General features: G+C 60.1%; 1 protein-coding gene across 1 annotated transcript; it reads left to right on the top strand.

Annotated features, from left to right (window-relative positions):
* The first annotated feature begins 5,090 nt into the window (after nucleotides 1-5,090).
* On the top strand, nucleotides 5,091-25,706 carry GPT (glutamic--pyruvic transaminase). Its single transcript, XM_036406033.1, has 11 exons — nucleotides 5,091-5,309; nucleotides 8,391-8,480; nucleotides 8,597-8,705; nucleotides 11,359-11,489; nucleotides 13,862-14,105; nucleotides 16,060-16,139; nucleotides 16,230-16,366; nucleotides 18,729-18,903; nucleotides 21,119-21,274; nucleotides 23,731-23,843; nucleotides 25,441-25,706. The coding sequence occupies exons 1-11, from the start codon at nucleotides 5,106-5,108 to the stop codon at nucleotides 25,529-25,531; spliced, it is 1,530 nt and encodes a 509-aa protein (XP_036261926.1). The 5' UTR covers nucleotides 5,091-5,105; the 3' UTR covers nucleotides 25,532-25,706.
* Nucleotides 25,707-26,659: the final 953 nt, after the last annotated feature.

Raw genomic sequence — 26,659 nt, 5'->3', positions numbered from 1 at the left:
TTGGGAACTTTTAGGGACCCCAAATCCCACAGGAATCTTTTTAGGATCCCCCAAATCCACATTTGGGGTTTTAGGAACCCCCAAATCCTGTACGAGGTTTTGGGGACCCCTAAATCCTATAGGGAAAATCTGGGGATCCCAAATCCCACACTGGGAATTTTTGGGATCCCCCAAATCCTAAATGGGGTTTTGGGATCCCCTAAATCCTACAGAGAAGTTTTGGGGACCCCTAAATCCACATTTGGGGTTTTGGGAGCCCCAAAATCCTACATGGAAGTTTTAGGGACCCCCCAAATCCTACAGGAAAATTTAAGGAACCCCCAAATCCCAAATTTGGGGTTTTGGGTACCCCCAAATCCCACTGGGAACTTTTAGGGACCCCAAATCCCACTGGGAACTTTTTAGGATCCCCAAAATCCACATTTGGGGTTTTTAGGACCCCCCAAATTCCACATTTGGGGTTTCGGAACCCCCCAAATCCCACAGGAAACATTTTAGGATCCCCCAAATCCTTTTTTGGGGGATTTTAGGATCCCCCCCAAACCCCACTGGGAACTTTTAGGATTCCCCCCCCCAACCCCTAAATAAAAACCCCAAATCCCTTTTAGGAACCCCCCCAAAAACCCCAAATCCACCCCTAAAATTTGGGGGTTTTTTTGGGTTTTTTGGGGTTTTTTGGCGGGTTTTTTTTGGGGTTTTTTTTGGGTTTTTTTTTGTTTTTGGGGTGGCCCTTTATGGGGGCGGGGCACCCCAAAATCCCAAATCCTCCCCTCCTCCCCCCGGTCCCGATCCTATTTCGGGCCGCGGCAGCTGCAGGGAAAGGTCAGAGCTCGTAGGGTGACCCCAAAAGGCGCCCCCGACCCCCAAAAAACCCCAAAAAAACCCCGGGGAAAGGGGGCGGTTATAGGGGAAGGGGCGGGGCCTTTTGGGGGTTTTTTTGGGGGTTTTTGGGGTGCTGGAAGGGGCTGATAAGGGGCGGGGGTTGATAAAGGGTGGGGCGGCCCTAAAAGGGCCCCCGGGAGGGAATTTGGGGGAATTTGGGGATCCTAAAAGGGGAATTTGGGGTGGAAATGGGGAATTTGGGGGATCCTAAATGGGGAATTTGGGGGAAAATGGGGGAATTTGGGGGATCCTAAATGGGGAATTTGGGGGGATCCTAAATGGGGAATTTGGGGGAAAATGGGGGAATTTGGGGGGAATTTGGGGATCCTAAATGGGGAATTTGGGGGGGAAATGGGGGAATTTGGGGGGAATTTGGGGGATCCTAAATGGGGAATTTGGGGGAAAATGGGGGAATTTGGGGGGAATTTGGGGGATCCTAAATGGGGAATTTGGGGTGGAAATGGGGAATTTGGGGGATCCTAAATGGGGGAACTGAGGGGGAAATGGGATTTGGGGTTTTCTTATTCTGAGGGATCCTAAATGGGGAATTTGGGGGATCCTAAATGGGGAATATGGGTGGAAATGGGGGAATTTGGAGGATCCTAAATGGGGGAATTTGGGGTGGAAATGGGGAATTTTGGGGGGGATCCTAAATGGGAATTTGGGGGGAAATGGGGAATTTGGGGGGATACTAAATAGGGGAATTTGGGGGGGAAATGGGGGAATTTGGGGGATCCTAAATGGGGGAACTGAGGGGGAAATGGGGTTTGGGGTTTTCTCATTTTGGGGGATCCTAAATGGGGAATTTGGGTTGGAAATGGGGGAATTTGGGGGATCCTAAAAGGGGAATTTGGGGTGGAAATGGGGGAATTTGGGGATCCTAAATGGGGAATTTGGGGGGAAATGGGGAATTTGGGGATCCTAAATGGGGAATTTGGGTTGGAAATGGTGGAAATTGGGGGATCCTAAAAGGGGAATTTGGGGTGGAAATGGGGGAATTTGGGGCGATCCTAAATTGGAGAATTGAGGGGGAAATGGGGTTTGGGGTTTTCTCATTTTGGGGGATCCTAAATGGAGAATTTGTGGGGAAAATGGGATTTATGGGGTCTCTGATGGGGGATTTATGGGGTCCCAAATGGGGTGGGGGGTCTATGGGGACCCCCAATTATGGGGTCCATAGGATCCCTAAATTTGGGGGTGGTCTATGGGGTCGCTAATTTTGGGGGTTCTGTGGGGTCCCCTAAATCTGGGGGGGTCTCTATGGGGTCCCCTAAATCTGGGGGGGTCTCTATGGGGTCCCTGGTTTTGTGGTTTTACGGAATCCCGAATTTCGGGGTTCCCTGTGGGGTCCCCCATTGGATCCCAAACGGGCGAATCCATCCGGACCCCCCAAAAAAGGGGGGGGTTCCCATACCGACCCCCCCCCCCCCGCCGCATTTTGGACTCTCCCGGCCACGCCCCCTTCGCCCTCATCCAATCAGCTCCGAATGGGCGTGGCATCCCCTGATTGACAGCTGGCGGGGGCGTGGCCAGCGCGGGCGCGGCGGTTGGAGCCGCTGGGGGGCGATGTGAGCGGGGAATTGGGGACAATTGGGGACAATTGGGGACAATTTGGGGACGGGGGGGGTCTGGGGTCCCCAAATTCCCGCATCCCCCCCCACCCGCGTGTCCCCTGTCCCCAACCCGGGCGGTGGCGCTGGCCCGGTGCCACCCCCGTGCCAGCTGTCGCCTGCCCGCTGCCCGTTGTCACCAGTGCCACCCCCGTGCCAGTTGTCCCCTGCCCCGTGCCACCCCCTGTCCCGCTGTCCCCGGTGCCACCCCCTGTCCCGCTGTCCCCTGCCCGGTGCCACCCCCTGTCCCGCTGTCCCCTGCCCCGTGCCACCCCCTGTCCCGCTGTCCCCGGTGCCACCCCCTGTCCCGCTGTCCCCTGCCCGGTGCCACCCCGCGATTCCCAGTGTCCCGGTGCCACCCCCGTGCCCTCTGTCCCCGCTGCCACGTGCCCCTTCCCGGTGCCGCCCCTGTCCCTGTGCCCTCTGTCCCCGCTGTCCCCGCTGTCCCCGGTGCCACGTGCCCATCGCCGGTGCCACCCCCGTTCCCGGTGTCCCTGTCCCTGTGTCCCGGTGCCACCCCTGTCCCTGCTGTGCCACGTGCCCGGTCCAGGTGTCCCCTTCCAGGTGCCAGCCCCGTTCCTGGTGTCCCCACCCCGGTGTCCCCACCCCGGTGTCCCCTTCCCGGTGTCCCCACCCCGTGTCCCCATCCCGGTGCCAGCCCCGTTCCCGGTGTCCCCACCCCGGTGTCCCCTTCCCGGTGTCCCCATCCCGGTGCCAGCCCCGTTCCCGGTGTCCCCATCCCGGCGTCCCCATCCCCGTGTCCCGTTCCCGGTGCCAGCCCCGTTCCCGGTGTCCCGGTCCCGGCGTCCCGTTCCCGGTGTCCCCATCCCGGCGTCCCCTTCCCCGTGTCCCGTTCCCGGTGTCCCCGGTGCCGGTGCCAGTCCAGTTCCCAATGTCCCCATCCCTGTTTATCCCCATCCCCGGTGTCCCCATCCCGATGTCCCTTCCCTGTGCCAGCCCCGTGCCACCTGTCCCCGGTGCCGGTGCCAGTCCCGTTCCCGGTGTCCCCATCCCGGTGTCCCCTTCCCTGTTTGTCCCCGCTCCCGGTGTCCCGTTCCCGGTGTCCCCTTCCCTGTTTGTCCCCGTTCCCGGTGTCCCTTTCCCTGTGCCATCCCCGTGCCCGGTCCCGGTGCCATCTGTCCCTGGTGCTGGTGCCGGTGCCACTCCCGTTCCCGGTGTCCCATTCCCGGTGTCCCATTCCCTGTTTGTCCCCATTCCGGTGTCCCGTTCCCGGTGTCCCCTTCCCTGTTTCTCCTCGTTCCCCGGTGCCACTCCCGTTCCCGGTGTCCCATTCCCTGTGTCCCATCCCTGTTTGTCCCCATTCCGGTGTCCCGTTCCCGGTGTCCCCTTCCCTGTGCCACTCCCGTTCCCAGTGTCCCATTCCCGGTGTCCCCATCCCTGTTTGTCCCCGTTCCCCGGTGCCACTTCCGTTCCCGGTGTCCCCATCCCGGTGTCCCCATTCCCGGTGTCCCATTCCCTGTGTCCCATTCCCGGTGTCCCCTTCCCTGTGCCGTGCCCGGTGCCGGTGCCACTCCGGTTCCCAGTGTCCCGTTCCCAGTGTCCCATTCCCGGTGTCCCCATCCCTGTTTGTCCCCGTTCCCCGGTGCCGGTGCCACTCCCGTTCCCGGTGTCCCCATCCCGGTGTCCCATTCCCCGTTTGTCCCCGCTCCGCTGCTGTCCCCGCGTCCCCGCTGTCCCCTCCCCCGGTGGCCGTTGCCCGGTGCCCATTGCCCGGTGCCCATTGCCCGGTGCCCGTTGCTGCCCCGTGCCCGCTGCTGCCCCGTGCCCGTTGTTGCCCCGTGCCCGTTGTTGCCCCGGGCCGGTTGCCGCTCGCTGTCCCGTGCCCGGTCCCGCCCCGGTGCCCGTTGCCCTTTGCCCGTTGCCGTTGCCGCCCGTTGCCGTCGCTGCCCCGGCCCAGGGAGCGCCCGGGGGGAACTTTCGGGGTTACCGGGGGCGGCCCCGGGGGTGCCGGGGCGGTGTCGCCCCCATCCCGTCCCTCCCCGCTGCCCCGGGGGCGGTGTCGCGATTGTCCCGCTGTCCCCCGCTCCCTCCCCGTTGTCCCGGGGGCGGTGTCGCGATTGTCCCGCTGTCCCCCGGCCCCTCCCCGATTGTCCCGCTGTCCCCCACTCCCTCCCCATTGCCCCGGGGGCGGTGTCGCGATTGTCCCGCTGTCCCCCGGTCCCTCCCCGTTGTCCCGGGGGCGGTGTCGCGATTATCCCGGGGTGTCCCGATCCCTCCCCGTTGTCCCGAGGGCGGTGTCGCGATTGTCCCGCTGTCCCCCGGTCCCTCCCCGATTATACCGGGGTGTCCCCCGGTCCCTCCCCGCTGCCCCGAGGGCGGTGTCGCGATTGTCCCGGGTTGTCCCGGTCCCTCCCCGATTATCCCGGGCTGTCCCGGTCCCTCCCCGTTGTCCCGGGGGCGGTGTCGCGATTATCCCGGGGTGTCCCGGTCCCTCCCCGCTGCCCCGGGGGCGGTGTCGCGATTATCCCGGGCTGTCCCCCGGTCCCTCCCCGCTGCCCCGGGGGCGGTGTCGCGATTATCCCGGGTTGTCCCGGTCCCTCCCCGCTGCCCCGGGGGCGGTGTCGCGGTTGTCCCGCGGTGTCGCCGGGGGTGATGCGGGCGCTGAGGGCGCTGCGGCCCCGCAGGCTCCTGGCGATGGCGGCGGCGGCGGCGGCGGCGGCCGCGGGGTCGGCGGGGGCGCGGCGGGGCCCGGTGCTGACCCCCGAGTCCATGAACCCCGCGGTTCGGCGCGTGGAGTACGCGGTGCGCGGCCCCATCGTCATCCGCGCCATGGAGATCGAGCAGGAGCTGCGCAAGGTACCGGGACAAAGAAAAAAACTCCCCGAAACAACCAAAAAATAACCCGGGACAAAACCCGAGCGGAGCAGGGCAAAACCCGAGCGGAGAGGGGCAAAACCCGAGCGGAGCGGGGCAAAAACCGAGCGGAGAGGGGCAAAAACCGGAGGGGAGAGGGGCAAAACCCGAGCGGGGCAAAAACCCGAGCGGGGCAAAAACCGAGCGGAGAGGGGCAAAAACCCCAGCGGAGAGGGGCAAAACCCGAGAGGGGCAAAACCCCGAGCGGGGCAAAAACTCGAGGGGAGCGGGGCAAAACCCGAGCGGGGCAAAACTGGAGCGGGGCGGGACAAGGCGGGGGGGAAATGGGGACGGAGCCCGGGCAACGGGAGCGAGCGGAGCGGAGCGGGAGAAGGGGACAGCGGAGCGGGAAATGCCCCCAAAAACCGGGACAGCCCCTCCTGGACCGGGAAATGCCCCCAAGAACCGGGACAGCGGAGCGGGAAATGCCCCCAAGAACCGGGACAGCCCCTCCTGGAGCGGGAAATGCCCCCAAGAACCCGGACAGCCCGTGCTGGAGCGGGAGAACCCAGCCCTGAACCGGGACACTCAGTCCTGGACCGGGAAATGTCCCCAAAAACCGGGACAGCCCCTCCTGGAGCGGGAAATGTCCCCAAGAACGGGGGCAGCCAGTCCTAGACCGGGAAAAGCCCCCCAGGAACCAGGAACAACCCCCCGGACCGGGACATCCCGCCCCTAAACCGGGATAACCCCGACCCCAAACCGGGATAACCCCCCCCGAACCGGGATATCCCAACCCCAAACCGGGATAACCCCCCCAGAACCGGGATAACCCCCCCAGAACCGGGATAACCCCCCCAGAACCGGGTCCTCCTTCCCAAACCCGGGAATTCTCCCCAAAATGGAGAAAATTCCCCCGAATTGGGACCCCACACCCCAAAATCGGGACCCCCCAAACCCCAAAATCGGGACCCCCCCAAAATCGGGACCCTCCAACCCCAAACCCCAAAATGGGGACCCCCCCCAAACCCCAAAATCGGGACCCCCCAGTCCCGGGTTTCCCTCCCTGCCCCCGCCCCCACCAAATGGGGCGCCCCAAATTTGGCCCCTCCCGCCCCTAAAATGGGGGGTTCAGCCCCAAAAATTGGATTTTATCCCCCCCTAAAAATGGAGTTTTCCCCCAAAAAATGGAGTTTTCTCCCAAAAAAGGGATTTTTTTCCCCCCCAAAATGGGATTTTTTTCCCCAAAAAGGGAAATTTTATCTCCCCAAAAAAGGGGGTTTATCCCCCCAAAAATGGGATTTTTTCCCCAAAAAAGGGATTTTTTTCCCCCCAAAAATGGGACTTTTTTCCCAAAAAAGGGAATTTTTATCTCCCCAAAAATGGGTTTTTATCCCCCCCAAAAAAGGAATTTTTCCCCCCAAAAAGGGGGATTTTCTGCCTCCAAAAAGGGTTTTTTTCCCCAAGAAAAGGATTTTTCCCGCCAAAAAACCCCAATTTTCCCGCTAGAAAAGCTTTTCACCCCCAGGGCACCCCCAAAATCCCGGAACCCCCCTAAACCAGGGTGTCCCCACCCCCCAGTGTCCCCTCAGTGTCCCCCAGTGTCCCCAATGTCCCCTCAATGTCCCCCAGTGTCCCCAGTGTCCCCTCAGTGTCCCCTCAATGTCCCCCAGTGTCCCCTCAGTGTCCCCCAATGTCCCCTCAGTGTCCCCTCAATGTCCCCCAATGTCCCCCAGTGTCCCCTCAGTGTCCCCTCAATGTCCCCTCAATGTCCCCCCAATGTCCCCTCAGTGTCCTCTCAATGTCCCCAATGTCCCCCAATGTCCCCTCAGTGTCCCCTCAGTGTCCCCCAATGTCCCCCCAGTGTCCCCAATGTCCCCTCAGTGTCCCCCAGTGTCCCCTCAGTGTCCCCCCAATGTCCCCTCAATGTCCCCAATGTCCCCCCAATGTCCCCCAATGTCCCCTCAGTGTCCCCTCAATGTCCCCCCAATGTCCCCTCAGTGTCCCCCAATGTCCCCTCAGTGTCCTCCAGTGTCTCCCCAGTGTCCCCTCAATGTCCCCCAATGTCCCCTCAGTGTCCCCCCTGTGTCCCCTCTGTCCCCTCCCCCCGGTGACACTGGGCGGTGCCGGGGGGGCTGTTGGGGTCAGCCGGGGACACCGCGGGTGACGCCGCAGGTGACACGGGTGACACAATCGGGGCGGTGCCACCCGGGGCAGAGTCCGCGGTGGCCAAAGTCCGGCCCGAGCGGGGGTGGGGACGTCGCTGCCGCCCTGCCCCGTGTCCCCAAGGTCCCCAAGGTCCCCAATGTCCCCAAGGTCCCCGAGGTCCCCGAGGTCCCCGAGGTCGCGGCCACTCCCAGGACAGGGGACATTACGGGGGTGGTGGCGCCACCGCCCTGGCGGTGACAGCGGGGGTGGCCCTGGGTGGGGACAGGAGCCCTGACCTGGTTTTGTCCCCGTTCCTGTCCTTGTCCCTGTCCCTTGTCCCTGTCCCCTGTCCCTGTCCCCATTCCTGTCCCTGTCCCTTGTCCCCACCCCGTCCCCGTCCCCATCCCTGTCCCTGTCCCTTTTCCCCATCCTTGTCCCCACTGTCCCCATCCCTGTCCCCTCATCCCTGTCCCCTCATCTCTTGTCCCCATCCCCATCCCTGTCCCTTTGTCCCCACCTGTCCCCTCATCCCTGTCCCCACCTGTGTCCCCACCTGTGTCCCCTCATCGCTGTCCCTTTGTCCCCAGGGTGTCCCCATCCCTGTCCCCTCATTGCTGTCCCTTTGTCCCCAGGGTGTCCCCATCTGTGTCCCTTCATTGCTGTCCCTTTGTCCCCAGGGTGTCCCCACCTGTGTCCCCTCATTGCTGTCCCTTTGTCCCCACCTGTGTCCCCTCATTGCTGTCCCTTTGTCCCCAGGGTGTCCCCACCTGTGTCCCCTCATTGCTGTCCCTTTGTCCCCAGGGTGTCCCCATCCCTGTCCCCTCATCGCTGTCCCTTTGTCCCCAGGGTGTCCCCACCTGTGTCCCTTCATTGCTGTCCCTTTGTCCCCAGGGTGTCCCCATCACCGTCCCCTCATCGCTGTCCCTTTGTCCCCAGGGTGTCCCCAAGCCCTTCTCGGAGGTGATCAGGGCCAACATCGGTGACGCCCACGCCATGGGCCAGCAGCCAATCACCTTCCTGCGCCAGGTGCGGCCCCGGGGACACCGCGGGGTCACCGCTGCCACCCCCGGGGTGCCACCGCCGCCGCCACGGCCCCGGTGTCCCCAGCGTGGCCCCGGTGTCACCGCGGTGTCCCCGGGCAGGTGGCGGCGCTGTGCCTGTGCCCGGAGCTGATGAAGGACGAGTCCCTGCCCAGCGACGCCAAGGAGCGCGCCCAGCGCCTGCTGGGGGCCTGCGGGGGACAGAGCGTGGGTGGGTGGCACCCGAAAACCCCAAAATCCCAAAAAAACCCCCAAAATCCCAAAATCCCCAAAATCCCAAAATCCCCAAAACCCCACAAAAATCCCAAAATCCCAAGGAGAGCGCCCAGCGCCTGCTGGGGGCCTGCGGGGGACAGAGCGTGGGTGGGTGGCACCCGAAAATCCCAAAATCCCAAAAAATCCCAAATCCCAAAATCCCAAACCCCAAAATCCCCAAAACCCCACAAAAATCCCAAAATCCCAAGGAGCGCACCCAGCGCCTGCTGGGGGCCTGCGGGGGACAGAGCGTGGGTGGGTGGCACCCGAAAATCCCAAAATCCCAAAAAAACCCAAATCCCAAAATCCCAAACCCCAAAATCCCCAAAATCCCACAAAAATCCCAAAATCCCAAACCCCAAAATCCCCAAAACCCCACAAAAACCCCAAAATCCCAAGGAGCGCGCCCAGCGCCTGCTGGGGGCCTGCGGGGGACAGAGCGTGGGTGGGTGGCACCCAAAAACCCCAAAATCCCAAATCCCAAAAAACCCCAAAATCCCAAAATCTCAAAATCCCTAAATCTCAAAATCCCAAACCCCAAAATCCTAAACCCCAAATCCCACAAAAATCCCAAAATCCCAAATCCCAAACCAAACAAACCCCAAAATCCCAAACCCCAAACCCCAAAATCCCCAAATCCCAAATCCCAAACCAAACAAACCCCAAAATCCCAAATCCCTAAATCCCACAAGCCTCCAAATCCCAAACCCCAAAATCCCACAAACCCCAAAACCCCAAATCCCCAAATCCCCAAATCCCAAAATCCCCAAAATCCCCAAAACCCCAAATCCCAAAATCCCCCGAGAACCAAATCCCCAAATCCAAGAAGCCCCAAAACCCCCAAATTCCAAAATCCCGCAAGCCCCAAAATCCCAAATCCAGCGCCCAACTCCATCCGTCCCCCACCCCTGGAATGTCCCCAGTGTCCCCCCAATGTCCCCCCAATGTCCCCCCAATGTCCCCAAATATCTCCAGTGTCCCCAATGTCCCCCAATGTCCCCAAAGTCCCCCAATGTCCCCAAATGTCCCCAATGTCCCCAATGTCCCCAACGTCCCCAACGTCCCGCCAATATCCCAATGTCCCCCGCAATGTCCCCAAATATCTCCAGTGTCCCCAATGTCCCCCCAATGTCCCCAATGCTCCCAATGCCTCCCAGTGTCCCCAATGTCCCCAACATCCCCGATGTCCCCAATGTCCCTAACATCCCCAAATGTCCCCCAATGCCCCCCCATGTCCCCAACATCCCCCCAATATCCCAATGTCCCCCCAATGTCCCCAGTGCTCCCAATACCCCCCAGTGTCCCCAATGTCCCCAGTGTCCCCATTTCCCAATATCCCCAATGTCCCCAAATGTCCCAAATGTCCCCAAATGTCCCCAACATCCCCGATGTCCCCAACATCCCCCCGATATCCCCAATGTCCCCAATGCCCCCAATGTCCCCAATGTCCCCAAAGCCTCTCAGTGTCCCCAATGTCCCCAATGTCCCCAATGCCCCCCCAATGTCCCCAGTATCCCCATTTCCCAACATCCCCAAATGTCCCCAGTGTCCCCAATGTCCCCAACATCCCCGATGTCCCCAACATCCCCCCGATATCCCCAATGCCCCCCAGTGTCCCCAACATCCCCAATGTCCCCAATGTCCCCAATGCCCCCCAGTGTCCCCAACATCCCCAATGTCCCCCAATGTCCCCAATGTCCCCAGTGTCCCCCCAATGTCCCCCCAATGTCCCCCCAATGTCCCCAAATATCTCCAGTGTCCCCAATGTCCCCCAATGTCCCCAAAGTCCCCCAATGTCCCCAAATGTCCCCAATGTCCCCAGTGTCCCCCCAATGTCCCCTCAACGATGTCCGCACCACCCGCTGAGATGCCACCACTCGGGGGGGAGGTGACAGTGTGGCTGTCCCCAATGTCCCCAATGTCCCCAATGTCCCCAATGTCCCCAATGTCCCGCCAATATCCCAATGTCCCCCGCAATGTCCCCAAATATCTCCAGTGTCCCCAATGTCCCCCCAATGTCCCCAATGCTCCCAATGCCTCCCAGTGTCCCCAATGTCCCCAACATCCCCGATGTCCCCAATGTCCCCAACATCCCCAAATGTCCCCCAATGCCCCCCCATGTCCCCAACATCCCCCCAATATCCCAATGTCCCCCCAATGTCCCCAGTGCTCCCAATACCCCCCAGTGTCCCCAATGTCCCCAGTGTCCCCATTTCCCAATATCCCCAATGTCCCCAAATGTCCCAAATGTCCCCAAATGTCCCCAACATCCCCGATGTCCCCAACATCCCCCCGATATCCCCAATGTCCCCAATGCCCCCAATGTCCCCAATGTCCCCAAAGCCTCTCAGTGTCCCCAACATCCCCAATGTCCCCAATGCCCCTCAGTGTCCCCAATGTCCCCAATGCCCCCAATGCCCCGATGTCCCAGATGTCCCCAATGTCCCCAATGGCCCAATGCCCCCAATGTCCCCAATGCCCCCCAATGCCCCCCCAGTGTCCCCAACACCCCCGCTGTCCCCTGTCCCCCCCCCCCGCTGTCCCCAGCGCCGGCCGAGGTGCCCCCGCGCGGGGGGAGGTGACACTGTCGCTGTCCCCGTTGTCCCCAGGCGCGTACAGCGCCAGCCCCGGGCTGCAGCTGGTCCGCGAGGACGTGGCGCGTTACATCGAGCGTCGCGACGGCGTCCCCGCCCAGCCCGACAACATCTTCCTGTCCACGGGCGCCAGCGACGCCATCGTGGTACGGCGGCGACACGGCCGCGACACGGCCGCGACACGGCCGCCACCCCCTGCCCCGCCCCGCCACGCCCCGGGGACACCGAGGGGACAGGGGCCGCCACCCCTGTGACATCCCGGGGACACCGAGGGGACAGGGGCCGCCACCCCCGTCACATGCCGGGGACACCGAGGGGACAGGGGCCACCACCCCCGTGACATGCCGGGGACACCGGTGCCACCATCCCTGTGACATGCCGGGGACACCGAGGGGACAGGGGCCGCCACCCCCGTCACATGCCGGGGACACCGAGGGGACAGGGGCCACCACCCCCGTGACATGCCGGGGACACCGGTGCCACCACCCCTGTGACATCCCGGGGACACCGAGGGGACAGGGGACGCCACCCCCGTGACATCCCGGGGACACCGAGCATGGTGCCACCACCCTCGTCACATGCCGGGGACACCGAGCGTGGGGCCACCACCCCTGTGACATCCCGGGGACACCGGTGCCACCACCCCTGTCCCGCCACGCCCCGGGGACACCGTTGCCACCACCCCCGTGACATCCCGGGGACAACAATGCCACCACCCCTGTGACATGCCGGGGACACCGAGCGTGGTGCCACCACCCCCCCGTCCCATCAAATCCCGGGGACACCGAGCGCCGTGCCACCACCCCTGTGACATCCCGGGGACACCGATGCCACCACCCCCCTGTCCCGCCCCGCCACGCCCCGGGGACACCGAGGGGACAGGGGCCGCCACCCCCATGACATCCTGGGGACACCGATGCCACCACCCGCCCTGTCCCGCCACGTCCCGGGGACACCGAGCGGTGCCACCACCCCCGTGACATCCCGGGGACACCAGTGCCACCACCCCCGTGACATCCCGGGGACACCGATGCCACCACCCCCATCCCGGGGACACCAATGCCACCACCCCCATCCCGCGCCATCCCGGGGACACCGGGCTCGGTGCCACCCCCCGGGCTCGGTGCCACCCCCGGGCCGTTCCCACGGCGGGCGGTGACAAAGGGACCTTTGTGTGGCTGGAGGAGGGGGTGGTGGCGCTCGGGGTGGTGGCACTTGGTGTCCCCACGCCCGCCCCGGGGACAGCGCCAGCTCCCCGCGGTGTCGCCGCGGCCGCGTGGTTGCCGTGGCGATGGTGGCGCGGCGGTGTCACCTCCCTGTCCCTCGTGTGCCACCGTCCGGTTGTCCCCGGGCTGTGCCCCCCGAGCTCCTCTGTCCCCTCATTGTCCCCACCATCCTGTCCGTTGTCCCCGCTGTCCCCTGTGCTCACTGTCCTGTCCCCTCATTGTCCCCACCATCCTGTCCGTTGTCCCCACTGTCCCCTGTGCTCACTGTCCTGTCCCCTCATTGTCCCCACCATCCTGTCCGTTGTCCCCGCTGTCCCCTGTGCTCACTGTCCTGTCCCCTCATTGTCCCCATGGCCACCCCAACCCTGTCCCCATCCTGTCCCCTCATTGTCCCCATGCCACCCCATGTCCCCTCACTGTCCCCTCAATGTCCCCACAATGTCCTGATCGCCACCGCAGCCATGTCCCCTCAATGTCCCCTCAATGTCATGACTGCCACCACAACCCATCCCCTCACTGTCCCCTCACTGTCCCCTCACTGTCCTCTGATTGTCCCCTCAATCTCCTGATCTCCACCCCAACCATGTCCCCTCAATGTCCCCTCCATGTCCTGATTCCCACCCCACTCTGTCCACTCGCCATCCCCTCGCTGTCCCCTCAATGTCCTCTCTCCGTCCCCTCGATGTCCCCTCGCTGTCCTCCACCCCACCCCCTGATTGTCCCCTGATTGTCCCCTGACTGTCCCCTGATTGTCCCCTCCATGTCCTGATCCCCATCCCGTGATTGTCCCTTCTCTGTCCCCTCCATATCCTGATTCCCACCCCATGGTGTCCCCTCCTTGTCCCCTCTCTGTCCCCTCCATGTCCCGATCCCCATCCCGTGACTGTCCTATCCATGTCCCCTCCATGTCCTGATTCCCACCCCACTCTGACCCCTCAATGTCCCATCTCTGTCCCCTCCATGTCCCCATACCACCCCCTGACTGTCCCCTCGCTGTCCCCTCCATGTCCCGATCCCCACCCCCTGATTGTCCCCTGATTGTCCCCTCCATGTCCCGATTCCCATCCCGTGATTGTCCCTTCTCTGTCCCCCTCCATGTCCCGATCCCCACCCCCTGATTGTCCCCTGATTGTCCCCTCCATGTCCCCATCCCACCCCCTGGCTGTCCCCTGGATGTCCCCTGGCTGTCCCCTCCATGTCCTGATCCCCACTCACTGATTGTCCCCCCACTGTCCCCTGACTGTCCCCTGGCTGTCCCCTGACTGTCCCCCTGACTGTCCCCTCCCTTCCAGAGCATTCTGAAGCTGCTGGTGTGCGGCTCGGGCTCGTCGCGCACGGGGGTGCTGATCCCGATCCCGCAGTACCCGCTGTACTCGGCGGCGCTGGCCGAGCTGGATGCGGCGCAGGTCAATTATTACCTGGCCGAGGAGCGCTGCTGGGCGCTGGACGTGGCCGAGCTGCGGCGGGCGCTGACCGAGGGCCGCCGGCGCTGCAACCCCCGGGCGCTGTGCATCATCAACCCCGGCAACCCCACCGGTAACGCCGCGGGGACGCCGGGGCCGTGGGGCCGGGGGGCCGTGGGGATGTGGGGCTGGGGGGCCGTGGGGATGTGGGGCTGGGGGGCTGTGGGGTCTGTGGGGTTTGTGAAGCCTGGGGATGTGGGGCTGTGGGGATGTGGGGTCTGTGGGGCTGTGGGGCTGTGGGGTGTGTGGGGTGTGTGGGGTGTGTGGGGCTGTGCAGCTGTGGGGCTGTGCAGCTGTGGGGCTGTGGAGCTGTGGGGCTGTGGGGCTGTGGGGCTGGGGGGCTGTGGGGATGTGGGGCTGTGGGGTTTGTGAGGTCTGGGGATGTGGGGCTGTGGGGATGTGGGGATGTGGGTTCTGTGAGGCTGTGGGGCTGTGGGGGCTGTGGGGTGTGTGGGGTGTGTGGGGCTGTGCAGCTGTGGGGCTGTGGGGCTGTGGGGGCTGTGGGGCTGTGGGGTTTGTGGGGCTGTGGGGCTGTGGGGATGTGGGGCTGTGGGGTGTGTGAGGCTGTGGGGCTGTGGGGATGTGGGGCTGTGGGGATGTGGGGTTTGTGGGGCTGTGGGGTGTGTGGGGCTGTGCAGCTGTGGGGCTGTGGGGCTGTGGGGGCTGTGGGCCTGTGGGGATGTGGGGGCTATGGGGGCCGTGGGGCCGTGGGGCTGTGGGACACGGGGGGTTCGGTCTGTGGGCCTGTGAGGCTGTGGGGTTTGTGGGGTTTGTGGGGTCTGTGGGGATGTGGAGCTGTGGGGCTCTGGGGTCTGTGGGGCTGTGGGGGCCGTGGGGGCTGTGGGGTTTGTGGGGCTGTGACGCTGTGGGGCTGTGGGACACGGGGGGTTCGGTCTGTGGGGCTGTGGGGCTGTGGGGTGGGATCCGTGGGATGAGGTGGGATCCATGGGAGTGGAATTCATGGGATGGGATCAATGGGATGGGATGGAGTCTGTGGGGTGGGATCTGTGGGGTCTGTGGGGTGGGATATCTGATGGGGGATCCATGGGATCCATGGAGTGGAATCCATGGGGTCTGTGGGATAGGATCCATGGGGTGGGATCTGTGGGATGGGATCCGTGGGGTGGGATCCATGGGGTGGGATCTGTGGGACGGCACCCATGGGCTCTCTCAGGTGGGATCCATGGGGTGGGATCCATGGGGTCTGTGGGGTGGGATCCATGGGATCCATGGGGTGGGACCCATGGTGTATCTCGGGTGGCACCCATGGGATCCATGGGGTGGCACCCATGGTGTATCTCGGGTGGGATCCATGGTCTGGCACCCATGGTGTATCTCGGGTGGGATCCATGGGGTGGGACCCATGGTGTATCTCGGGTGGGATCCATGGGGTGGCCCCCATGGGGTGGGACCCATGGTGTATCTCGGGTGTATCCATGTGGTGGCACCCATGGTGTATCTCAGGTGGGATCCATGGGGTGGTACCCATGGTGTATCTTGGGTGGCACCCATGGGATCCATGGGGTGGCACCCATGGTGTATCTCGGGTGGGATCCCTGTGGTGGCACCCATGGTGTATCTCAGGTGGGATCCATGGGGTGGCACCCATGGTGTATCTCGGGTGGGATCCATGGGATCCATGGGGTGGGATCCCTGTGGTGGCACCCATGGTGTATCTCGGGTGGGATCCCTGTGGTGGCACCCATGGTGTATCTCGGGTGGGATCCATGGGGTGGCACCCATGGTGTATCTCGGGTGGGATCCATGGGACCCATGTGGTGGCACCCATGGTGTATCTCAGGTGGGATCCCTGTGGTGGCACCCATGGTGTATCTCGGGTGGGATCCATGGGGTGGCACCCATGGTGTATCTCAGGTGGGATCCATGGGATCCATGGGGTAGCACCCATGGTGTATCTCAGGTGGGATCCATGGGGTGGCACCCATGGTGTATCTCGGGTGGGATCCATGGGGTGGCACCCATGGTGTATCTCGGGTGGCACCCATGGTTTATCGCGGTTGTCGCAGGCCAGGTGCAGAGCCGCGAGTGCATCGAGCAGGTCATCAAGTTCGCCTACGAGGAGAAGCTCTTCCTGCTGGCCGATGAGGTGGGCGGGGCCGAGGTGACCTGGGCGCGTCCCCCATTCCTGGGAAAAGCCCGGAATTCCCGGTGACATCCCGGGATGTCCCCGTGCCAGGTGTACCAGGACAACATCTACGCCGAGGGCTCGGCCTTCCACTCCTTCAAGAAGGTCCTGATGGAGCTGGGGCCGCCCTACGCGGACTCGGTGGAGCTGGCCTCCTTCCACTCCATCTCCAAGGGATTCATGGGAGAGTGAGTCCTGGGAACGCCGGGGGGAACGCCGGCCGGATGGGATGGAGAGGCCACCACCACCCCATGGACCTGCTGGGGTGGGACTGGGGATGGAGGTGCCACCACCACCCCATGGACCTGCTGGGGTGGGACTGGGGATGGAGGTGCCACCACCACCCCATGGACCTGCTGGGGTGGGACTGGGGATGGAGGTGCCACCACCACCCCATGGACCTGCTGGGGTGGGACTGGGGTCATGGATTGGGAATGGATTTGGGATGGAGGTGCCACCATCACCCCATGGATCTGCTGGGGTGGGACTGGGGATGGAGGTGCCACCACCACCCCATGGACCTGCTGGGGTGGGACTGGGGTCATGGATTGGGAATGGATTTGGGATGGAGGTGCCACCATCACCCCATGGATCTGCTGGGGTGGGACTGGGGATGGAGGTGCCACCACCACCCCATGGATCTGCTGGGGGTGGGATTGGGGTCATGGATTGTCATGGATTGGGGATGGAGGTGCCACCAACCCATGGATCTGCTGGGGTGGGACTGGGGTCATGGATTGGGGATGGAGAGGCCACCATCACCCCATGGACCTGCTGGGGTGGGACTGGGGATGGAGGTGCCACCATCACCCCATGGACCTGCTGGGGTTGGGGTCATGGATTGGGGATGGAGGTGCCACCATCACCCCATGGACCTGCTGGGGTTGGGGTCGGAGTCACGGGTTGTCATGGATGTCATGGATTGGGGATGGAGAGGCCACCACCCCATGGATCTCCTGGGGTTGGGGTCATGGATTGGCGATGGAGGTGCCACCACCCCATGGATCTGCTGGGGTTGGGGTTGGAGTCATGGATTGCCATGGATGCCATGGATTGGGGATGGAGAGGCCACCATCACCCCATGGATCTGCTGGGGTTGGGGTTGGAGTCATGGATTGCCATGGATGCCATGGACTGGGGATGGAGATGCCACCACCACCCCATGGATCTCCTGGGGTTGGGGTCATGGATTGGGGATGGAGAGGCCACCACCCCATGGATCTCCTGGGTGGAGTCATGGATTGCCACGGATGTCATGGACTGGGGATGGAGATGTCACCACCACCCCACGGATTTTCTGATGGTGGGATTGGGGCTGCCACCACCACCCCATGGATCTGCTGGGGTAGGGATGGAGGCGATGTAGGATGGAAGTGCCACCACCCCATGGATCCCCTGGACTGGGGTTGCGGGTGGCACTGGATGCAGATGTTGAGATTCCATGGATGCCACGTTTGATCCATGGATTCCCATCCCAGAGCCCCATCCATGGGTGGGTCCTGCTCCATAGCTTCCCATCCATGGATCCCATCCATGGATCCCATCCATGGATCCCATCCTTGGGTGCCTCTCTAAAGATTCCTGTCCATGGGTTTCATCCATGGGTGCTTCTCCATGGATTCCCACCCCAAACCCCCATCCACGGCTCTTCATCCACAGATCCCACCCACATCTCCCACCCATGGGTGCCTCTCCAATGGTTCCCATCCATGGGTCCTTTCCCAAGGTTCCTCTCCATGGATCCCATCCATGGGTGCCTCTCCAAAGGTTCCCATCCATGGATCCCACCCCAAATCCCCATCCATGGATCCCATCCATGGATCCTTCTCCATAGGTTCCCATCCATGGATTCCCATCCCAAACCCCATCCGTGGACCCCACCCATGAATCCCACCCACATCTCCCACCCATGGGTGCCTCTCCAATGGTTCCCATCCATGGATTCCCATCCCAAACCCCATCCATGGATCCCATCCATGTGTGTCTCTCCAATGGTTCCCATCCATGGATCCCATCCATGGGTGCGTCTCCAATGGTTCCCATCCATGGATCCCCATCCATGGGTGCCTCTCCAGTGGTTCCCATCCATGGATTCCCATCCCAAACCCCATCCATGGATCCCATCCATGGGTGCCTCTCCAATGGTTCCCATCCATGGATCCCATCCATGGATCCCATCCACGAGTGCCTCTCCATAGGTTCCCATCCATGGATCCCATCCATGGATCCCATCCATGGGTGCCTCTCCATAGGTTCCCATCCATGGATCCCATCCATGGGTGCCTCTCCATAGGTTCCCATCCATGGATCCCATCCATGGATCCCATCCCAGACCTCCTTCCATGGATCCTATCCATGGGTGCCTCTCCAATGGTTCCCATCCATGGATCCCATCCATGGGTGCCTCTCCAGTGGTTCCCATCCATGGATCCCCATCCCAAACCCCATCCATGGCTCCCACCCCCATCTCCCACCGCCCGGTTCCCCGTCCCCATTCCCGGCATTCCTGGCATTCCCGGCGTTCCCGGTTGATCCCGGCGTGTGGGGCAGGTGCGGCCTGCGGGGCGGCTACATGGAGGTGGTGAACCTGCACCCCGAGGTGAAGGCCGAGCTGTCCAAGCTCGTGTCCGTCCGTCTGTGCCCGCCCGTGCTCGGACAGATGATCCTGGACACCATCATGGACCCGCCCAAGCCCGGAGAGCCGTCCTACGAGCGCTTCCAGGCGGTACGGAGTCGCGGGACTGGGATCCACGGGATTGGGATGGGATCCTTGGGATCCTTGGGATTGGGATTCTTGAGATTGGGATCCATGGGATGGGATCCATGGGATGGGATTGGGATTCTTGAGATTGGGATCCATGGGATGGGATCCATGGGATGGGGATCCATGGTCATGGACCCGCCCAAGCCCGGAGAGCCGTCCTACGAGCGCTTCCAGGCGGTACGGGGCCGCGGGACTGGGATCCACGGGATTGGGATCCTTGAGATTGGGGTTGGGGTTGGGATGGGATCTATGGGATTGGGATGGGAGCCGTCCTACAAGCGCTTCCAGGCGGTACGGGGCCACGGGACTGGGATCCACGGGATTGGGATGGGATCCTTGGGATGGGATTGGGATTCTTGAGATTGGAATCCATGGGATGGGATTGGGATCCTTGGGATTGGGGTTGGGGTTGGGATGGGATCTATGGGATTGGGATGGGAGCCGTCTTACGAGCGCTTCCAGGCGGTACGGGGCCGCGGGATTGGGATACATGGGGTTGGGATTGGAATCATTGGGATCCTTGGGACCTTGGGATTGGGACTGGGATGGGATGGGATCCACGGGATTGGGATGGGAGCCGTCCTACGAGCGCTTCCAGGCGGTACAGGGCAGCGGGACTGGGATCCATGGGATTGGGATGGGATCCTTGGCATCCTTGGGATTGGGATCCTTGGGATTGGGATGGGATCTATGGGATTGGATGGGAGCCGTCCTCCGAGCGCTGCCAGGCAGTACGGGGCCACGGGACTGGGATCCATGGGATTGGGATCCATGGGATTGGGTTTGGGATGGGATGGGATCCATGGGATTGGGATGGGATCCTTGGCATTGGGGTTGGGGTTGGGATGGGATCCATGGGATGGGATCCATGGTCATGGACCCGCCCAAGCCCAGAGAGCCGTCCTACAAGCGCTTCCAGGCGGTACGGGGCCGCGGGATTAGGATTAGGATCTATGGGATTGGATTGGGATTGGGATTGGAATCCATGGGATTGGGATTGGGGTTGGGGTTGGGATTGGGGATGGGATGGGATCCATGGGGTGGGATCCATGGTCGTGGGATCCACCCAAACCTGTCCTGTGAGCGCTTCCAGGTGGTACGGAGCAGCGGGATGGGATTGGATTAGAATTGGGACAATGGGATAATGGGATAATGGGATAATGGGATAATGGGATAATGGGATAACGGGATAATGGGATGGGAAGGGATGGAATGGAATGGAATTGGGATGGGATAATGGGATAATGAGATAATGTGGTAATGGGATAATGGGATAATGGGATGATGAGATAATGGCAGAATGGGAGAATAGGATAGTGGGATAATGGGATGATGGGATGATGAGATAATATGGTAATGGGATAATGGGGTGGGAATGGGGTAATGGGATGGGGTAACAGAATTGGGATGGGATGAGATAACAGGATAAAGAGGTAATGGGGTAGTGGGGTAATTGCATGGGATAATGGAATTGGGATGGGATGGGATGAGATAATGGGGTAATGGGGTGATGGGATAATGCAACAATGGGATGGGATAATGGGATAACGGATAGGGACAATGGGATGGGATAATGGAATTGGGATGGGATGGGATAATGGGATGGGATGAGATAATGGGATAATGGGACAATGGGATAATGGGACAATGGGATAATGGAATTGGGATGGGATGAGATGGGAAAATGGGATGGGATGGGATGGGATGAGATAATGCGATAATGGGGTAATGGAATAATGGAGTAATGTGATAATGGGACATTGGGATGGGATAATGGAATTGGGATGGGATGAGATGGGAAAATGGGATGGGATGGGATGAGATAATGCGATAATGGGGTAATGGAATAATGGAATAATGGAGTAATGTGATAATGGGACATTGGGATGGGATAATGGAATTGGGATGGGATGGGATAATGGGATGGGATAATGGGGTAATGGGGTAATGGGGTAATGGGGTAATGGGATGGGATAATAGGATAATGGAATTGGGATGGGATGAGATGGGATAATATGAGATGGGATAATGGGATGGGATGGGATGAGATAATGAGATAATGGGATAATGGGACAATGGGACAATGGGACAATGGGATAATGGAATAATGGGACAATGGGACAACGGGACAATGGGACGTCCTGGATCAGACCCGGGTGCGTTTTTCCGGCTGCAGGAGAAGGAGGCGGTGCTGAGCGCGCTGGCGGAGAAGGCGCGGATGACGGAGGAGATCTTCAACCGCACGCCCGGGATCCACTGCAACCCCGTGCAGGGCGCCATGTACTCCTTCCCCCGCATCGACCTGCCGCCCCGCGCCGTGGCCGCCGCCAAGGTCCGGGAACCGCGCCGGGACGCACCCCGGGAATGGCAGGGAGACACCCCGGGAACGGCAGGGAGACACCCCGGGAATGCGGGAACGGGAAGGAGACACCCTGGGAATGGAAGGAATGGGCAGGAGACACAACGGGAATGTGGGAACGGGAGGGAGACACAACGGGAATGTGGGAACAGGCGGGAGACACAGCAGGAACAGGAGGGAGGGAGACACCCCGGGAATGTGGGAATGGGCGGGAGACACAGCGGGAACGGGAGGGAGATACAACGGGAATGTGGGAATGGGCGGGAGACACAGCGAGAATGTGGGAATGGGAGGGAGACACAGCGGGAGATGTTGGGATGGACGGGATCACAACTGGGAGATGTGGGAACGGACATGATACAAACTGGGAGATGTGGGAATGGACGGGATCCCAACTGGGATGGACAGGATCCCAACTGGGAGATGTGGGAATGGACGGGATCCCAACTGGGAGATGTTGGGATGGACAGGATCCAGACTGGGAGGTGTTGGGGATGGGCTTGATCCAAACTGGGAGATGTTGGGATGGATGGGATCGCAACCAGGAGATGTGGGAATGGACAGAATCCCAAACAGGATGGACGGGATCCATCCTGTGATGGACAGGATCCCAACTGGGAGATGTTGGGATGGATGGGATCCCAACTGGGATGGACAGGATCCCAACTGGGATGGACGGGATCCCAACTGGGAGATGTGGGGATGGATGGGATCCCAACTGGGATGGACAGGATCCCAACTGGGATGGACGGGATCCCAACCTGGAGATGTTGGGATGGATTGGATCCCAACTGGGATGGAGGGAATCCCAACCTGGAGATGTGGGAATGGACAGGATCCCAACTGGGAGATGTGGGAATGGACGGGATCCCAACTGGGATGGACGGGATCCATCCTGGGATGGACAGGATCCCCACTGGGAGATGTGGGAATGGGTGGGATCCCCACTGGGAGATGTTGGGATGGACGGGATCCATCCTGTGATGGATGGGATGCGCACCAGGAGATACGGGGATGGGCGGGATCCAAACCAGGAATGTGGGGGTGGGCGGGATTCCAACCTGGAGATGTTGGGATGGGTGGGGTTCAAACTGGGAATGTGGGGATGGGCGGGGTCCAAACCAGGAACGGGCGGATGGGAGGGATTTGACTGGGATGGACGGAATCCCAACCTGGGGATGTGGGAATGGACAGGATCCAAACTGGGAGATGTGGGGATGGGCAGGATCCCAACTGGGATGGACGGGATCCCAACCTGGTGATGTTGGGATGGACGGGATCCAGACTGGGAGATGTGGGAATGGATGGGATCCAAACTGGGATGGACGGGATCCCAAACAGGAACACGGGAAAGGGCGGGATCCAAACTGGGATGGATGAGATCCCAACTGGGAGATGTGGGGATGGACGGAATCCCAACTGGGAAATGTTGGGGATGGGCGGGATCCAAACTGGGATGGACGGAATCCCAACTGGGAAATGTTGGGATTCATTGGGATCAATCCCAGGAGTTGTGGGACTCATTGGGATCAATCCTGATCCATGTGGGACTCGTGGGGATCAATCCCGATCCCTGTGGGACTCACTGGGATCAATCCTGATCCATGTGGGACTCATTGGGGATCAATCCCAGGAGTTGTGGGACTCATTGAGATCAATCCTGATCCATGTGGGACTCATTGGGATCAATCCTGATCCATGTGGGACTCGTGGGGATCAATCCCAGGAGTTGTGGGACTCATTGGGATCAATCCTGATCCATGTGGGACTCACTGGGATCAATCCCGATCCATGTGGGACGCACTGGGATCAATCCCGATCCATGTGGGGCTCATGGGGATGGATCCCGATCCATGTGAGATTCACTGGGATCAATCCCGATCCACGTGGGACTCATTGGGATCAATCCCGATCCATGTGAGATTCACTGGGATCAATCCTGATCCATGTGGGACTCGTTGGGATCAATCCTGATCCATGTGGGACTCATTTGGATCAATCCCGATCCCTGTGGGACTCGTTGGGATCAATCCCGATCCACGTGGGACTCATTGGGATCAATCCTGATCCATGTGGGACTCACTGGGATCAATCCCGATCCATGTGGGACTCACTGGGATCAATCCTGATCCATGTGGGGCTCATTGGGGATGGATCCCGATCCATGTGGGACTCACTGGGATCAATCCTGATCCATGTGGGACTCATTGGGATCAATCCCAATCCATGTGGGACTCATTGGGATCAATCCTGATCCATGTGGGACTCGTGGGGATCAATCCCAGGAGTTATGGGACTCACTGGGACCAATCCCGATCCCTGTGGGGCTCGTGGGGATGGATCCTGATCCACGTGGGGTGTGTGGGATGCGCCCTGCGGGATTGGATCCCCGTTTTTTCCGACCCTGGAATTGCATCCCGAATTCCCAGGAGAAGAAGCAGAGCCCGGACATGTTCTTCTGCATGAGGCTCCTGGAGGAAACGGGGATCTGCGTCGTCCCCGGGAGCGGCTTCGGACAGAAGGAGGGCACCTACCACTTCCGGTGGGTTCCCGGCAGATCCCTCATCCCAAATTCCCTGTTCCCGGCAAATCCCACCCCGAATTCCCTGTTCCTGGCAGATCCCTCATCCCAAATTCCCTGTTCCCGGCAAATCCCACCCCGAATTCCCTGTTCCCGGCAGATCCCACCCCAAATTCCCTGTTCTTGAGAGATCCCCACCCCAAATTCCCCATTTGTGGGAGATCCCACCCCAAATTCCCTGTTCCTGGCAGATCCCTCATCCCGAATTCCCTGTTCTTCGGATCCCTCATCCCAAATTCCCTGTTCCCGGGAGATCCCATCCTAAATTCCCTGTTCCTGAGACCACCACCCCAAAATCCCCATTTGTGGGAGATCCCACCCCAAATTCCCTGTTCCTGGGAGATCCATCCCAAATTCCCTGTTCCTGACAGATCCCACCCCAAATTCCCTGTTCCTGGCAGATCCCTCATCCCAAATTCCCCATTTGTGGGGGATCCCACCCCGAATTCCCTGTTCCCCCATCCCAAATCCCCCCACCCCAAAATCCCAAATCCCCAAATCCTCCCCTCCCAAACCCCCAAATCCCCATACCCCAAATCCTCAAATCTCCAAATCCCCAAATCCCCCATCCCAAAATCCCAAATCCCCAAATCCCCCATCCCAACCCCCCCCCCCCCCCAAACCCCCAAATCCCCTAATTCCCAAACCCTGCCACCCCAAATCCCCATACCCCAAATCCTCAAATCTCCAAATCCCCAAATCCTCCCACACCAAACCCCCAAATCCCCCAAATCCCCAAATCCCCCATCCCAAATCCCCAAATTTTTAAATTTCCCAATTCCCAAATCTCCAAATCCCCCATCCCAAATCCTCAAATTTTTAAATTTCCCAATTCCCAAATCCCCCCATCCCAAATCCCCAAATCCCCAAATTTTTACATTTCCAAATCCCCAAATCTCCCATCCCAAATCCCCCATCCCAAATCCTCAAATTTTTAAATTTCCCAATTCCCAAATCCCCAAATCTCCCATCCCAAATCCCCCAATTTTTAAATTTCCCAATTCCCAAATCCCCCCATCCCAAATTCCAAAATCCCCAAATTTTTAAATTTCCAAATTCCCAAATCCCCCCATCCCAAATTCCCAAATCCCCATCCCAAATCCCAAATTCCCTGTTCCTCCACCCCAAATCCCCAAATCCCCCAATTCCCAAATCCCCAAATTTTTAAATTTCCAAATTCCCAAATCCCCAAATCTCCCATCCCAAATTTTTAAATTTTTAAATTTCCCAATTCCCAAATCCTCAAATCTCCCATCCCAAATCCCCAAATCCCCCATCTCAAATCCCCAAATTTTTAAATTTCCCAATTCCCAAATCCCCCCATCCCAAAATCCCAAATCTCCAAATCCCCAAATCCCCCATCCCAAATCCCCCATCCCAAATCCCCAAATTTTTAAATTTTGAATTTTTATTTTGGATTTTTTTTTTTTTTTTTTGCCTCCCGCCGGAATTTTCGAGGGCGGGAATTTTGTGATTCGTTTCCCCAAATTTCCCCAAATTTTCCCAAATTTTCCCAAATTTTCATTTGTTTTCCACCATCGTCCCCGCCCCTCTCCAGGATGACCATCCTGCCGCCCACGGAGAAGCTGAGGATCCTTCTGGAAAAGCTCAGCTCCTTCTACACCAAGTTCGTCCAGGAATTCTCTTAACCAGGGGGGTGGCCACGCCCCCTTTGTCCCCTCCTGTCCCCTCCTGTCCCCTCCTGTCCCCTCCTGTCCCCTGGGTGGTCTCGAGGTGTCTCGGGTGCCTCTCTCTGTTTTTTTGGGAATTGCGGGGCAGGTCCCCCGCCCCTCCCGTGTCCCCAAATAAAGGACAGTGACCGGCGGTGGTGGCACCCGAAGGGGGCGGCGGGGGGGGGGGGGGTGGCGGTTTTTGGGGGGATTTTGGGGAGTTTTGTGGGAATTTGGGAATTTGGAGGGGGGGGGGAGAATTCCCGCGGGAGTTGGGCGTGGAGCAGCAGCGGGGACAGCCTGGGGGTAAAGCCCAAATCCTGGAATCCCAAAGTCCCAAATCCAAGAGGATCCTGAAATCCCAGGGTCCTGAAATCCCCAAAGTCCCAAAATCCCCAAGTCCCAAAATCCCCAAATCCTGAAATCCCAAATCCCCAATTCCCAAATCTTCCAAATCCCAGCATCCACAAATCCTGAAATCCCAAATCCCGAAACCCCAAATCCCAGCATCCCCAAATTCAAGAGTATCCTGAAATCCCAGGGTCCTGAAGTGCCCAAATCTCCAAATCCCCAAGTCCCAAAATCCCCAAATCCTGAAATCCCAAACCCCCAATTCCCAAATCTTCCAAATCCCAGCATCCACAAATCCTGAAATCCCAAATCCCGAAACCCCAAATCCCAGCATCCCCAAATTCAAGGGTATCCTGAAATCCCAGGGTCCTGAAATGCCCAAATCTCCAAATCCCAAAGTCCCAAAATCCCCAAATCCTGAAATCCAAAATCCCCAAATCCTGAAATCCCCGAATCCTGAAACCCCAAATCTTCCAAATCCCAAATCCCCAAATCCCAGTATCCCCAAAATCAAGGGTATCCTGAAATCCCACGGTCCTGAAATGCCCAAATCTCCAAATCCCTAAATCCTGAAATCCCCAAATTCTGAAATCCCGAAACCGGAAATCTCCAAATCCCTAAATCCCAAAATCCCCAAATCCCCAAATCCTGAAATCTCAAAATTCCCAAATCCCAGCATCCTCAAATTCAAGAATATCTTGAAATCCCCAAATCCCAAAGTCCCAAAATCCCCAAATTCTGAAATCCCAAAATCCC

Source organism: Molothrus ater, unplaced genomic scaffold, assembly GCF_012460135.2.
Source record: "Molothrus ater isolate BHLD 08-10-18 breed brown headed cowbird unplaced genomic scaffold, BPBGC_Mater_1.1 matUn_MA661, whole genome shotgun sequence".
Taxonomy (NCBI): Eukaryota; Metazoa; Chordata; class Aves; order Passeriformes; family Icteridae; genus Molothrus; species Molothrus ater.
Note: the sequence above shows the minus strand (reverse complement) of the source record. Positions and strands in the feature narration are given on the sequence as shown.

What these genes read in the sequence shown, in the direction of transcription:
- GPT (XM_036406033.1), top strand. Translation starts at nt 5,106, where the DNA reads ATGCGGGCGCTGAGGGCGCTGCGGCCCCGCAGGCTCCTGGCGATGGCG. An exon ending in TCGAGCAGGAGCTGCGCAAG is followed by an intron (nt 5,310 to 8,390) that starts GTACCGGGACAA and finishes CTTTGTCCCCAG; the next exon opens with GGTGTCCCCAAGCCCTTCTC. An exon ending in CTGCGGGGGACAGAGCGTGG is followed by an intron (nt 8,706 to 11,358) that starts GTGGGTGGCACC and finishes CGTTGTCCCCAG; the next exon opens with GCGCGTACAGCGCCAGCCCC.